Below are 16,065 nucleotides of genomic sequence, written 5' to 3'. Positions count from 1 at the left end.
TAGGAGCCATCCAAAGGGAGGAGGGGGTAAAGGTAACTACTTTATAGTCAGACCAAGGGACTAATATTATGTCCGCTAAGGGTATAGTAAAGGGCAGGAGAGCATGAGACACAAAAAAGTGGTCAATTCATGAAAGTGTACTGTGAGGGTGCAGTAGAAGGCAAAGTCTCTGGTAGTGGGATTTAGGTCTCTCCAACAATTTATTAGACTGGGTTCAGCTAAGAGAGTTTGAAAATGCCCAGAGTGGTGTGGGGAGTGCAAGAGTTGAAGATTTATTAAGCATTGATAACATTCATTTTTAATGCAGGAGTAAAGGTGTAATAACTGATTATTATTATTATTTCTTTTTTTTTATTGCTTTAATGGTGTGAAACATATCTTCAAAACATGGATCATGTTTTTGCTGCTTTCCTGTTGCTATCTGCAACTATTAAACCATGATCAATGGTAATAAAACAATAATGTAGGAAAACATATCAGTTTTTTTAATTACATTGTAATAATGATAACATTCATCCTCCTTGTAGAATTAAATGGATTCAATGGTACCTCAGCCTCTGAACCCAATTAGTGAGTCTTCTGTCTACAAGCACATTTGTATTTAGAGATTATCGTTTCATCTGGATGCATACATTTTAAATTGGATTACAAAATATAGATTTATTATTCTGACATAGATTTGAAAAGAACTTCCACCCAGCTTCCTTTGCTACCAGCTAGGTTTTCCCTTGAAATAGTATTTTAAAGTGGCTGCTGAGGAAACGCTATGTATAGTATAGGTACCCACATCCAGAGGCGTAACTAGATTTCTCAGGGCCCCGGTGCAAGAAATCATGAAGGGCCCCCCCCCCCCCCGGTGATGGTGGGGAGGGGGCTGGGATCAGTGGCGACAATGGTGGGGAGAGGGGTGTGATCAGTGGCCGCGGTGGTGGGGAGGGGGGTGTGATCAGAGGTGGTGATGGTGGTGAAGGGGGGGTGAGATTAGTGGCGGCGATGGTGAGGGGGGTGGGATCAGAGGCGGTGGTGAGGGGGGGTGGATGGTGGGGTGGGATCAATGGCGGTGGTGAGGGGGGGTGATGGTTGGGAAGGGGGTGGGATCAATGGCGGTGGTGGGGGGGGTGATGGTTGGGAGGGGGGTGGGATCAATGGCGGTGGTGAGGGGGGGTGATGGTTGGGAGGGGGGTGGTTTATCAATGGCGGTGGTGAGGGGGGGTGATGGTTGGGAGGGGGGTGGGATCAATGGCGGTGGTGAGGGGGGGTGATGGTTGGGAGGGGAGTGGGATCAATGGCGGTGGTGAGGGGGGGTGATGGTTGGGAGGGGGGTGGGATCAATGGCGGTGGTGAGGGGGGGGTGATGGTTGGGAGGGGGGTGGGATCAATGGCGGTGGTGAGGGGGGGTGATGGTTGGGAGGGGAGTGGGATCAATGGCGGTGGTGAGGGGGGGTGATAGTTGGGAGGGGGGTGGGATCAATGGCGGTGGTGAGGGGGGTGATAGTTGGGAGAGGGGTGGGATCAATGGGGGTGGTGAGGGGGGTGATAGTTGGGAGGGGGGTGGGATAAATGGCGCTGGTGAAGGGGCGATGGTGGAGAGAGATCAGTGGGGGCGATGGTGGGGAGGGGGGGTGAAGGAGGGGTGGGATGTGGTGTCATCCTCCCCCAACACCACCTCTGTCTTACTGATCCCATCCCCCCACCACCGCTGATCTCATCCCTACACCCCCCCCCCAACACCTTTGTTGTAGATAGGGATGAGATCTGTTCTGTGCCAGGCATGGGATCATTAAGAGGCAGAAAGCCAGCAAGGGTGGAGTTTGGCATCAAAATTCTTCAAGGAAAGTTTACTTACATAGCAGTGGAGTCGGTCAGAGTCAGACGATTCTCCCTCACTCAGCAACTCCACTCCAGCCAGACATGCACGCTTCTAGCAGGCAGTTTGTGGTTTCTTCACAGAGGGGAGAACTCCTCCTCCCCCTGCACTCTATTGGTGTCAGCTGGTCAGCTGACTTTCTTTCAGTGTCCACCCCTGCCTCACTGCATCAGCCTCCTGAGTGTTTATTGGAGGATCGGCAGGGCTGAGGGCGGTGCTGGCTGCAGAAGATTGCTTTACAGAAAACTGCCCAGCCAGCCTCCTCGACCTCTTAGCAACCGGCGGACGCTGTAGACACCCCCCCCCCGCGCACAACGATCGTGAAGGGCGGACTCGTACGTAGTAGCCAGCCACTAGCCAGCCCAGAACACTCAGGCGGATGGACGGGCCCCCTCACGCCGCGCCCGCGGTAAGAGAACGGGGGCTGGCGGGCCCCCCTTCAGGTGGCGGAACTCAAGGGCCCGGTCGCAAGCGCGACCGCTGCGACCCTGATAGTTCCGCTACTGCCCACATCCCAGAATTCTTAGTAGAACTTGTTTGGAGAGTTGGGGCAAAGGGATTTTTTTTCGGTACTGTCCTAAGACATTACAAACAACTTGTATAAAATCAATTGAAAAAAGTACTCATATACTACCAAATTGGTGAAAATAAAGTGGGATATATTCTATTTGATACCAAATCTCCTTTCACGACCTAAAGATCTATCTGTGTTCCATCTACCCCACTGCCTACATAGTTTGTGACCCTTTCTATTTGCCACGATAGTATGTATCTTACGCAGTCAGAATGTCTGACAACAGTGCATTGGGATCTATCAATATGACTCTGCATTGGGATCTATCAATATGACTCTGCATTGGGATCTATCAATATGACGCCACATTATAATATATTGTATTACATATAGTACCTGCAGTGGTCCTGTGGATCTGCTCCCATGCTCGCCCAGGCACACTGACCTTGGTGCTTCTTTTGGTTTGCTGAGTCATCAATTGAACATTATATTGTGTACTTATGTTTTTTACTATCACTTATAGTGTTTGGTCCCCTTTCGCTGTCTTTTCTCCTGAAGAAGCAGGCAACCGCAAAACATGAGAGAGCCTGACTGTCCATACCTACATTACTCTCAGAGGTAGACTTGGAAAAGCTTCCTCCTATAAAGGTGTATGGGACTTTATAGAGGGACCCATTCATGTACTTTGAATGTTTTGTTTTGATTTTATATTGTATTTTTGTTCTTGTTTTTGTATATGAGAAATAAATTAAATTGATTTTATACAAGTGGTTTGTAATGTCTTAGGACAGCTTTCTTTTCCTTTCTGGGATGTGGGTACCTATACTATACATAACGTTTTCTGAGCAGCCACTTTAAAATACTATTTCAAGGGAAAACCTAGCTGGAAGCAAGATAAACTTACAGCCGGGTGGAAGTTCTTTTCAAAACCATGTCAGAATAAAAAAATCTATATTTTAAAATCCATATTAAATGTATACGTCCAGGAAAACAATAATTACTTTTATTTAAATTATTAAACACAAATGGGCTTGTAGGCAGAAGACCCACTAATTGGGTTCAGAAGCTGAGGTTCCATTTAATTTATTTTTGTATATGAGAAATAAATGTAATTGATTTTTACAAGTTGTTTGTAATGTCTTAGGGTGGTACTGAAAAAATCCCTTAGGCCCAACTCTCCAAACAGTTTCCCTTGAAATAGTTACAAGTTGCACTTGGCAACTGTGTTTTTAACTCTGTTTTTTTTTTTTTCAAATGTTTTTAGGCCACCCTTTGAAGATCTGTTTAAAAATGTAGAGTACAGCTTTGGTAATAGCAGTAACAATAATAATGCAGCCTGAGGCTTGTCATACATTATTCAACTCTCTGATACAATTTTCCTTTAGATTTACCATAACCATATAATATGAGGTCAAATCTAAATACTTTCAATTTGTATGCCATCAGACAGGCCCTTACATTACATAGTTGAAGGTAAATCTAAAGGAAATTGAATAAGAAATTGTATAATGTATGGCCAGCTTTAGGCTTGCTGACCCTGAACAATGATCATTCCTACATACAGTTGTGTTCAAAATTATTCAACCCCCAATGCTGTAAAGGGTTTTAGGGAATTTAGTGTACATTTGTAATTGTATTCAGAATGAAATCCTACAAGGACTTCTTAAAGAACCATATGCAACTAAAATGACATCAATTGGGTTTGTAATACAGAAGTAAATGTTTATTTTGTGAATTCTTCATTGACACAATTATTCAACCCCTTAAAGACTACCACTCTGAAGAACAGAGGTTCATTGAAGTGTTTTCAATCAGGTATTGAAAACGCCTGTGGATGTCAGGGAGCAGCAATAAAGCCTAGCCTAATAAGCACCAATTAGGCAGCTTTAAAATGACTGTGATACTCAGCTCCTTCTAGACATTTACTGGTGTGGTTACAAACATGGTGAAGTCAAGAGAATGGTCCAGGAAGACAAGAGAAGAGGTGATTACTCTTCACAGGAAGGGCAATGGCTATAAGAAGATTGCAAAGATGTTAAACCTACCAAGAGACACCATAGGAAGCATCATTCGCAAATTCAAGGCAAAGAAGAAAGGCAGAAAGAAGATGCTGACTTCGACTGCTGTGCGCTAGCTGAAGCGTAGAGTGGAGAAAAGTCCCTGTGTGACTGCTGAGGAACTAAGAAAAAATTTGTCAGATGTGGGTACTAAAGTCCTGCTCAGACAATACGGCGCACACTGCGTAATGAAGGCCTCCATGCCAGAACTACCAGGCGCACCCCCTTGCTGTCTCCAAAGAATAAGAAGAGTCGACTGCAGTATGCCAAAAGTCATGTGGACAAACCACAGAAGTTTTGGGATAGTGTTCTGTGGACTGATGAAACAAAATTAGAACTGTTTGGGCCCATGGATCAACGCTATGTTTGGAGGAGGAAGAACAAGGCCTATGAAGAAAAGAACACCTTGCCTACTGTGAAGCATGGCGGGGGGGTCAATCATGCTTTGGGGCTGTTTTGCTTCTGCAGGTACAGGGAAGCTTCAGCGTGTGCAAGGTACCATGAATTCTCTTCAGTACCAGGAGATATTGGATGACAATGTGATGCAGTCCGTCACAAACCTGAGGCTTGGGAGACGTTGGACCTTTCAACAGGACAATGATCCCAAGCATACCTCCAAGTTCACTAGAGCCAGACTTGTATAAAGTACTCGAAATTTCTACTTGAGTAAAAGTACAAGTGCTCGATCAAAAAATTACTTGAGTAGAAGTGGAAGTGCTCGCAGAAAAAGTTACTTAAGTAGAAGTACTAAAGTATTCAACATTTTTTTTACTTAAGTATTGCAAGTAGTTTTTTCAAAAAATTTGCTACTTAAGTACTAAAAGTAAAAAGTACCAGTAGTTTTGAAAAAAAATTTCTACTCAAGTACTGAAAGTAGAAGTACAAGTACTGTGTTATGTAGTTATTAAAGAAATAAGTCAAAAGTTTGAACATCATATTGTTTTTATTATTTCAAATGATTTATTCAAATGATTAACCTGTGTTTGTTAGTAGTTTCTTGATGCACTTTAAGCGCTGTAGCATCATTTATTTGTTTGTTTCATATTTTCTTTTTATTGGAAAGATTTGGTATAGCAGCTTTTATTATACACAGCCTTTATTTTCGTATGCGCTGATTTACAAATGACATTATACACATTTTTTTGAGCTTTATGCAACCTGCCATCTACTGTTCTGGCACTGGTAATTTTTTTAAAAGTAACGAGTAACTATGCAGCACAAAAAAAAAATACTTGAGTAGAAGTATCGAAATCATCGAAAAAATGTAGTGAAGTAAAAGTAGAAGTAGGAGAAAAAAATTCTACTCTCGGAAAGTACAGATACCGCATTTCGGTACTTAAGTACAGTACTTAAGTAGTTCTACTTCGTTACTATACATCTCTGACTAGAGCATGGTTGCAGATTAAAGGCTGGAACATTTTGGAGTGGCCATCACAGTCACCAGACTTAAATCCGATTGAGAACCTCTGATGGGACTTAAAGAAAGCAGTTGCAGTGCACAAGCCTAAGAATGTGACTGAACTGGAGGCTTTTGCCCATGACGAATGGGCGAAGATACCCGTAGATCGCTGCAAGACACTTGTGTCAAGCTATGCTTCACTTTTAAAAGCTGTTATAACTGTAAAAGGATGTTGTACTAAGTACTAAGATTGAATGTCACTTGGGGGTTGAATAAAACTGATAATGATGTGAGCACAGAAAAGACATTTGTGGTTATTTCATTATAAATGTTATGTTATATTTGTCTGACCTACACGTGCCTCTGATTTAATTGTAAGCAGGATGACTGAATGATCAAAATCAATGTCAAACTGGCCAAAACAATCAATTTCATTGGGGGTTGAGTAATTTTGAACACAACTGTACTTCATTTGATGCCTTTAATGAAAGGGGTAGTATGGGCCATATAACTCACCACTGGACCCAATCCTTCAACAAGTTCAGTGAGCAATGTTTTTGGTTATCAAACATAATGGTTGAAATTGAAATAATTGACTTTAAGTAGTAAATACAGTCATAGTTCAATCACATTTTTTAAATTAATAACAAGTAAGGCAGATTGTGATTTAATTTGAAAGTTTGTGTTTTTATTTATCAGATCGAACTTTTGGATACTATTGCCTTAAATTTGCACCGTATTGATAAAGATGTCCAGAGGTGTGATCGGAACTACTGGTATTTCACACCAGATAACTTAGAAAAGCTCCGAAACATCATGTGCAGGTATATCAATGCATGTATCTTGTGTGTAAAAAAAATATATATATATCTTTCTGCCTTTTGGCACAAATTTTTGCAGGTAAGTGTTTATTTCATTTTGTATTTTTCCTTTTTTCCCCATTAGAAAAAGAAAGTGCAAACTGTATTAGTTAAGTGTTGCCTCAATCAACAAGCATGAATTTCTTTTTGAACAGGTCCCATAGGGCTCAGCCTAGGGCAGTATTTTGTCACAGGGAGTAGAAAAACTGTGATCCATACTGATTTACTTTGCAAAAGATGATAAAAATGTGTGATTAAGGCCTCATGCACCCTGGATTTTTGTAAAGCGCTGTTTCTCCTGACAGGATAAAATATGCGTTAAAAACTCACCTAAGCTGCATTTTTTTGAAACCAGTTTAGCAGTGTGTAGTGTTTGGGCATTTATATCATTGGCCAGAATTTTAATTTATTCTGGCTATTAAAGAGTTTGTAAACCCCCCTCTGTAAGTTGTACCTAAAGGTAAGCCTATAATAAGGCTTACCTATAGATACTGTAAATATCTATTAAACTTGCAACGTTTAGGAGATATTTACTTTTCTTGCAGCCGATGACGTCATCGCCGCATGCGCTCTGAAGAAACGGCCACCTGTGCCATTCCTTCAGAGCCCTTTGCCGTGAATGGTGGCTCCCACGCGCATGCGCGGTAGTGATGTCAGATGGCCGGAGGGCGCGAACCAGAAAGTAGGACGGCCGAAAATGTTGAGCGGGCAGCACTGTGGGGGCTTCATTCTAAGGTAAGTATTTCATAATGCAATACTAGCTCATTATGCCTTTGTCTTACAGGTTTTTTTTTTTTTAGTTTACGACCTCTTTAAAATAAATGCTGAAGTGTTAAACTCGCTTAGCTTTCACGTGCGTTTAAGAGCAGCATTCAGCAGTGTTTAACAGCATCAATGTTTTTCTGCCAAAACTCTGCTCTCCTGGACGTACTGGCAGTGGGTTTTTTCCTGCCTCTAAACTCTCCTGACACCAAGCGCATGTGTCCATGGACACATAGGCTACCATGCACATGCAGTGGAGTTTAGAGCCAGACGCAAGATGCCCCAAGGAGCAGCTGTTAAAACGTCTAATGTGCATGAGGCCTTATGGTTCCAAGAAAATGTAACTTTGAAAGTGGCCCCAGCTAAACAAAGTGCACATTTGGGTGCCTAACATTTTACTGAGAACTCTGCAGTATCCTGTCATGAAAAAATTATCGAAATGAAAGCCTCAATATACCCCCCTTAAGTACCCCTTACTTTATAGCCAAGTAAGCTGCCATCTTCACCTCTTTTTGATATGCAGTTGCCATGGTGCTGCACATGAGATTAGTTATGACACCAGCTATTTGATGGCTTGACAGTTCAGTTGAGATGAAGAGCAAATGTGAAAGTTATCATTCACACCGTGCTTTGAATGTAACTGATTTGAGAAACAGTTAAAATGATGTGTTTAGTTCCATTTGAACTCTTTTAAGACATGAACTGTTTCTAAATATGCCAAAACGAGAATTGGTTGTAAACATGCGTGAATGGGTGAAGGATAATCAGTTGGAAGAATACAGAAAACAGTCAATGGTGTATTGCATCACATAGGAAAACATTGATCCCATAATAATGTTGTTGCTCTTCTAATTTCATGCAGCTATGTGTGGGAACATCTGGATGTGGGTTATGTACAAGGAATGTGTGATCTGCTGGCTCCACTCATGGTGATTCTGGATAATGGTAGGTCCTCGCAATTACTTCTTCTTTTTGGAAGTGTGCGCTCAGGAACTGTTTTCCTTCCAGTTTCAAAGCACTTGAGAAGAACATACTTTTTCTAGGTCATGTCTCTGCAGATAGTAAAACAATATGACAGTCCCTAAAACTAGCTTCTGTAGCTTTTTGTTCAGTCCACAGAAATTGGCTGAAATTTGGGCCCTCTGTAGCCAGTTTAAGAATGCACCTACAGAGAGATGTCGGTGGAGGGGAGGCTCTGCCTGGCAGACTTACGCACCATAGCCCACTTTCCATTTTTGAACTTCCATTTATTATTATAGCGGTTTGGGAGCATGAGGTTTCACGTGTGTCCTTTTTTTTTTTTTGCTTGTTCCCTGACCCGCTACATTTACGTTTATGGTTATTGGACATTTACCAATATGCTCTGTTGTGCTGTATTTTATTGTATGCCCTTTTTCCTTTCTCAATAAACATTGAATTTATAAAAAAAGAATGCACCTACAAAAACAATTTAGTGATTGAGCTGAAAATGAAATTATTATTATACACTGTAGAAGTGATTCATGGTTGCGATTCTCCCCAGCCAGAATGCAACTAGCAATAAAGCCCAGTAGATGTTCCCTTGCCTGCTGTTTCTGTAAGAGTGTTTGCCATCACTTCCTGTGTTGGTGACCTCATAGGAAGTAAGGGGAAATCCCCCCAGTAGGAACATGGCAGATTCAATCCCTTTTTCTTCTTTTTCCTAAATAAGAAACATTGGCTGGAGTTCTAATATTAGTAGTCGGTTGGTGGAAAATATATCCTGTTCATGTCTGTTTACAAATATGCATCTAAACACATCATGCTTTAGTAAAACCTCATCTAACAAGATTATGTATTCCAATTATAGATATGTTGGCATACAGCTGCTTCACACAGCTTATGAAGAGAATGAGTCAGAACTTCCCAAATGGAGGGGCCATGGACACGCACTTTGCCAACATGAGATCTTTGATCCAGGTGGGTGTTTCTCTGAGAACACAGAGAATGTTTATACCACTGCTATGGACAAAAACAACAGACTGTCCAAGTCAGAATATTTTCACAGGAAACCTTTCGAAAATGAATGTAAAAACCACTCATGGCAGAATTATTTCCAGGTTTGTTAGACATACAAATGCCTAAAGTCCCTCTCTGGACAATTTTTTTTTCAACCCCTCTTCCTGTAAATGCATTTCCTTTGGATTTTTTTCACATTTTTTCCTCCAGAGTGCTGTATTCTTTTACTTTGTTCTCTTTATGTCATATATCAGAACTGGGGGTTTAGAGGTCTTCGCTTTCAGAACAGTGCAAGGAAGGATCCAAAAAAGAGCCCTACTTCTGGAAGAATTGATGTAGAGCACCCTTCCTGGCTTGGGCAGATACAAAATGGCATATCCTCCATGTGTGCAATGTGTGTCGGGCACTCAGGTCCTAAGGGAGATGGAGCCCACTGTGATGTCAATCACTTACTGCACACAGCAGAGATATTGTTCAAAGATCCATTCTGTCTGGTCTCCAGTGCACTCTTCCTCAAAAGCACAGTTCCTACTCCCACGGCAGCACAGAGCCTGGGAATGTGCCTTTAAATCCCCCCGCCCCCCCCCCCCACTCCAGCCTAACAAGCAATAATGTAACTTGCATGACCCACCCCCTGCGTTCAGAGGATGCCACAATTTTTCCCATCCAGACCTACTCCACGTCCCAGCACACATCCTACTGCTACAGTTGTGCTGTGTATGGTAAGGGGAGGCACTCATTTAAGGGAGACATTGATGCAAGGGGGGCACTGATGTAAGAGGGGACACTGATGTAAAGTGGAAGCCTGATGTAAGGGGAGAACTTGATGTAAGGGGGTACTCTGATGTAAGAGGAGACACTGATGTTAGAGAGTACAGTATATAGATGTAAGAGGGAACACTGATGTATGGGGAGGCTATGAGGTAAGGGGGAACACTAATGTAAGAGGAGCCATTAATGTAACAGGGGACACTGATGTAAGAGGGGACTCTTGTAAGAGGGAACACTGATGTTAGGGGGGATTCTGATGTAAAAGGGAACTCTGATGCTAAGGGGATACTGATGCAGGAAGGGACTCTGATATTAGAGGGGACACTAATGTAAGGAGAGACTCTGATGTAAGAGTCAGTAAGTAAGACGGGGTTCTGATGTAAAGGGGGATTCTGATGAAATATGGAACACTGATGTAAAGAGAGGATGCTGATGTAAGGGGGGACTTTGATGTTAGAGGGGACATTGATGAAAGGGGAAATCTGATGTAAGGGGGGGCAGCATTTGGAAGGTGCACAGCCTGCGCTACTTTACTGCTATATATTCTATGACAGTATTAAAAAATGCCATGTGTGAGGGCAATTTATGATCATGCACACCCACATACTGCATTCAAAGAACACAAAAACACCCCTGCGGATATGTATTCTGTGCTAATTGACAGGAAGTGAGGCTGTTAGCAGTGGCAGTCAAGACACTGCTGCTAATGGTGACAACACTCCAGGACATTATCACCCTGCAGGAGGTAGTACCATGGACTGGCAGGATCACCAGGCACTCATTCTTTGAAAGACAGAATCTTCATCTACTTAAAGTGTAACTGACGAAAAAAAAAATGTTTCATTTTAGATAAATTAAGGGAGGGTTAAACTTATAACCCCTTTCAGGGATTTTCCATCTGTGCCCCATTGGGGAGATCTCTGTTCACTTACTGTTCCATAGCTAAAACAGGAAATTAAAGAAATTCCCTCCAAAGTGGGTGACATCACCAGCTGCTACTAAAGTAAATATCCCCTAAGCGGACAAAATACAGGCTCACCTGTAGGTATAAGAAAAAAGTGGACTTTATTACCGCTTTAAAGTAGACGATAATAATTATTTGGTATGGATGTTTTACATGCTGATATTTTTGTTTTGTGGTATAGCTGCATTTTCATGTAGGTTGGTTAGGAACTTTTTGTGCATTATGAGTACGAAAGTCTTGTACTAGGAATCATCAGGTTGAGACACGTCATCGTTGTCAAATGCTTTAATTTTCCTATAGCGCACAAAACAGTTGTACTTAAGTGTATAATTACATTATACACTCATCATTTATTAAGTATTATCATTACATTACCCGAATGCATGGTCTGACCAAGGTGCTATATGTTAGACATAACCTAATTAGGATTATGTGTAAGGTTCAGGTTGCCTGACTGGTTGCCTGTAGGGTCCATTTTAGTCCCTTGATTCAATTTTGCTCTTTCTTCCATTACCGCATCAAGCATACCATAGTCATCGCAGAGGTCCACATTTACAAAACCAAATTAGAAAAAGATTTTTACAGATATCTAACATGCAATGCTGATTTTCTTTTGTCAGATTTTGGATTCGGAGCTGTTTGAACTCATGCATCAGAATGGAGACTACACACATTTCTACTTTTGTTATCGTTGGTTCCTTCTTGATTTCAAAAGAGGTATTACACATTTCACATGAGGACATTTTTGTCATAATGGTATATTTCAGAGATCACTCACTTTTTTTTTCACTCTGACCATTTCCATTTAACAATGAGTGTCATTCCTGTTAGGTTCAGTTCCTTAGTTTTAGGATTGAAATTACCTTACCTTACCTGATTGAATATACAATTAATGGATGTAAGCAATAAATACTGCTTTGAACCTCCAAAAAAAAAAAAAAAAAGACTCTTTAGAGGCATATCAGGAACACATTTAGAGGCATATTAGGAACACAGCCTACCTGTTCAGTATTTCTGTTTTTTATCCAGGAATTGTTGAATTGCGCCAGTCTACCCTCTCTTTTTGTTTGTACAAAGTAATCTGGGGATCTGAGAACCTCTGTTTGTAATGCAGGAGAGCTTTTCCCAAACACACCGACTGCAAGGTCCTTGTTGTCTCTCACATACAGCAAGTCTGATATAAAACTAATAGTTTTTAAAAATTTTATCCCAGCTATCAGTCCGCTATCATTCAGATTCAAACCTTCCTTGGTGACATAGAAAGCAGAGAGAAGACAATACACAGCATTGGTTTTAGAAAATACATTCCTAGTGACCCTGTGAGCTTCCTTCTAGATTCTGGCTGCAGGATATAAGTATTTTGATTATGAACAACTGAGTGAACGTTCTTATTTTAGCACAGTCTAATGCATTTGCTGGACATTATTAGAGGTTCAGGAATTGCTCTTTAAAGCAGACATTCACTCAAATGTTAACATAAAAAGTATGTCAACAGTCTTGCTTGAATGAAAAGATAAAAACCAGCTGGAATAGTTTCTTTTCCATGATAAAATGCTGCCTCCTGACGCCTTTGTGTGACCAAAAGACGTTTGGTCACATGATCTCTGCTTAAATGGAATATCAAAAATTGCATCTTTTTGAAAGTTTGAACTACAATGTGGATTCATGAAAACATGTTTTAATAAAAAGTACTTGGTTTTCAAATTATTACTTCATAGTCACATAATCAGGTTGCATGAAGATATGTGTCTCTTTAAGTTCAAGCAAAAGACAAAAATAAATTAAAGACCTATATTCTCAGAACTATAAACCCAAAGTTGATCCACTTTCTGTACATAGGACTGCTGCCATTTAGCGTATAGCACACTGCTGGCACTGTGAGTGGTAATTGTGAATTATACTTAATTATGGAATTCATTCCCTAATCAGGCTTATTAGCTTATACTCCTCTCATCATAAAACTGTGAATGTACTATACAGGGCTGATTTTACCACCTGGAAACAGGTACCCATATTCAAAAATCTAAAATTCACTTGGTTCTTGTCTAGATTTAGTTTTTATTATGAGGACCAACGTTGACATCCAAGGTGAGGATCCTTATGTAACCTCTGCTCTGATTGGTACAGTTTAAACAATGAACCAATACAATATGTGTGAGATTAGGTTTCCCTGGCTGCCCACCTCTGCAGCCTCTTCTACCCAAGTATCCTCTTTATGGGGAATTCAATAAAGCACTTACAACACTTGTCTGACGGTATGGCCTGAATCAGAAAGCCCTGCCACCAGTTTTGGTAGCTTTCCAGTTTCAGCTAGTTCTTAAAGCGGAATTCCAGCCTAAAAATAAACTTTGCAGCATCAGTTAGAATACAAAAACCTGAAAAAGAATTGTATAAATAATATTTTTGTTTTGTTTTTAATGAAAAGTACCTTACTTCCTCTTCCCCCTTGTGTGGCCACGGCCCCCGACGTCACTTCCTCCTTTGCATTGCGTCCTGGGAGATGAGCATCATTAATCCCAGGATGCAATGGGATTGGCCGGCCGCTACTCTGAGTGCCGATCGCAATCTACAGCGCATGCGCAAGATTGCGATTGGTATTCTGGGTAGCTAAGAAACCAGGAAGAGGAACACAGCGGGGGACACCACGGCTTCAGATGCCCACACTGGAAATGGCCGCGCTCTGCAATAAATTTTAAAGGTAAGTACGTATTTATCTTTATTCAGTAAATGTAATGTACTGTAATGTGGGGTTAGTGTTAGGGTAACTGGAGGTAGCTTAGGATCAGGGGGGTATTTTTAGCTGAAAAAAGTGTATGTGGCCGGAACTCCGCTTTAATAGCGCTAAAAATTCTGAATGAACCCTTTGCTTTTTTCCTCCTGAGGAGGACATTTTTTTGGTTCACGTATACAGTATGTCCAAGCTGGCTGACTGTGTCAAAGTGATCTCTCTCTGGCCAGAGCCTGATGGGAAAACCGAGGGACTAGTTCCCCACTATGTCCATCTCTCCTTGTGATTGACAGCAGGCAGTGGGTGGAAAATATAGGCATCAGCAGGCTGTCTATTGGCTATGGAATCCACCCACTTCCTGCTGTCAATTCCAAGGAGAGCAAACATGATGGGGAAATAGTGTCTCTGAATCCCCTTCAGGTTCTGCCTGCCCAATTACAAAACTTCTAGGCCACTGCACTATCTGTGTGACAACTGCAGCGGCAGGAAGGGAGCTCATCTGCACTGAAGACAAAATGTGCATATAGACACTCCAAGCTCATTTTGCCTCCACAAGTGATGCTTGCCCCAAATTGATTTACCTGTTTCAAAAAGGGATTCCCCAGTTTGTGCCTTTTGCAAGAACTAACATGTCTCTTCTATCCAAGTCTCACCCAACCTGTGCGTTTTGCTCTTTATATTGTATCCCTGCAGCAATAGTATGTTTCTGTTTACTTTTGCCTAGAGCCAGCAATGCAGACAGGTTATCCCAGTCAGGTAAAGCTAAAGGCAGACCACAAACTGCAGCAAAAAAGGGTGGTAGGAGCACCTACTTGGTTCCCTAGCAGTAAGTCAAAGTGGTGACACCTAGCAGCCTGATGTTAATAATATGCTGCACATCCACGTCTTTTAAACAGCTATTAAAAAAGCAAAGTGGAAGACTTTTTTTTTTCCACTCCAAACCATCTGATGCTGTCAGAGTTTCACCTTTCCCCGGTGCTAAAACAGACTGGATCAGTCAACATGGCAGCTGAATATTGTAATTGACATATATCTAGCAACTTTGAAATGGGGCAGCCTTCAGGTGAAAAGGAAAGAATTGCCTCTGCTATGGTAAACAGCCAAAAATTGCCTCCTCTGCTCCCAAACTATGCAGAGACATGAGCTGGCAATACACTAGTAGAATTTTGTTAGAAAGATTTTGTATACATAATGGTTGTTCAAGAGGTCAAATTTTGACATTCATTTTTCTCGGAAGAACTCAATTCTAACAGTGAATGGGGTTTACATTTGGGAAAGTCCATTAGTTTTAAAATCAAATGTTAAACACAATTTTGAAGTACTTCATCAAGTCATTGAATGAAGTCAGAATTGCCTGGCCAGCTTTAGGTTCACTCACTTGTATCTTTTACTGGTAAATGACAGAAGACAATGCATTGCTGCCAATCTTTTTTAGAAACATCACCAGATTCCTCTCTCCCAAAATGGTGAAAGAGAGGCATATCTACCACAAGAGGTAGGAGTATCTACCACAAGAGGTAGGAGTATCTACCACAAGAGGTAGGAGTATCTACCACAAGAGGTAGGAGTTTAAAGAAAACCTTGTTTAGCTTTATAAATCCTCTTTTTTTGTACTGTATTTTATTGTGACATTTATTACATTACTTCCTCGTGAAAATGCATACCCTTTCTTTTCTCTTTCTGTTCTACAGAACTGTTATATGAAGATGTATTTGCTGTATGGGAAGTTATATGGGCAGCCAGGCACATCTCCTCTGAGCATTTTGTGCTTTTCATCGCTTTAGCTTTGGTACAAGTTTATCGAGAAATTGTGCGAGACAACAACATGGATTTTACAGATATCATTAAATTTTTTAACGGTAAGTATGCAAGTAGATCCCTGTAATGATTGAACAGCGCTTCTGTTTATTCCTTAGGCAAGTGATGGCGAACCTTGGCACCCCAGATGTTTTGAAACTACCTTTTCCATGAGGCTCATGCACTCTACAGTGTAGCTAAGCATCAAGGGAAATGTAGTCCCAAAACATCTGGGGTGCCAAGTTTTGCCATCACTGCCTTAGGCCCAATCACACAACCCTGGGGTTATGCAGTTTTCACATTGTGCAAGGTTTAGAGGGGAATTACATTTTCGTTTTTAAAAAGACAACAGATGATTGTTGTTGATGG

General features: G+C 41.3%; 1 protein-coding gene across 4 annotated transcripts in view; it reads left to right on the top strand.

Annotated features, from left to right (window-relative positions):
* Positions 1-16,065, top strand: part of SGSM2 (small G protein signaling modulator 2) — a 507,049-nt gene that overhangs the window by 488,706 nt on the left and 2,278 nt on the right. For all 4 annotated transcript variants that reach the window (XM_082247004.1, XM_082247002.1, XM_082247003.1 and 1 more), the window contains 5 exons: positions 6,537-6,661; positions 8,322-8,404; positions 9,288-9,397; positions 11,792-11,888; positions 15,591-15,758. In XM_082247004.1, the coding sequence (XP_082103130.1) occupies positions 6,537-6,661; positions 8,322-8,404; positions 9,288-9,397; positions 11,792-11,888; positions 15,591-15,758 (583 nt within the window). The remainder of the gene's footprint in view (positions 1-6,536; positions 6,662-8,321; positions 8,405-9,287; positions 9,398-11,791; positions 11,889-15,590; positions 15,759-16,065) is intronic.

This window comes from Pelophylax lessonae, assembly GCF_965119305.1.
Source record: "Pelophylax lessonae genome assembly, chromosome: 2".
NCBI classification, from domain to species: Eukaryota; Metazoa; Chordata; class Amphibia; order Anura; family Ranidae; genus Pelophylax; species Pelophylax lessonae.
Note: the sequence above shows the minus strand (reverse complement) of the source record. Positions and strands in the feature narration are given on the sequence as shown.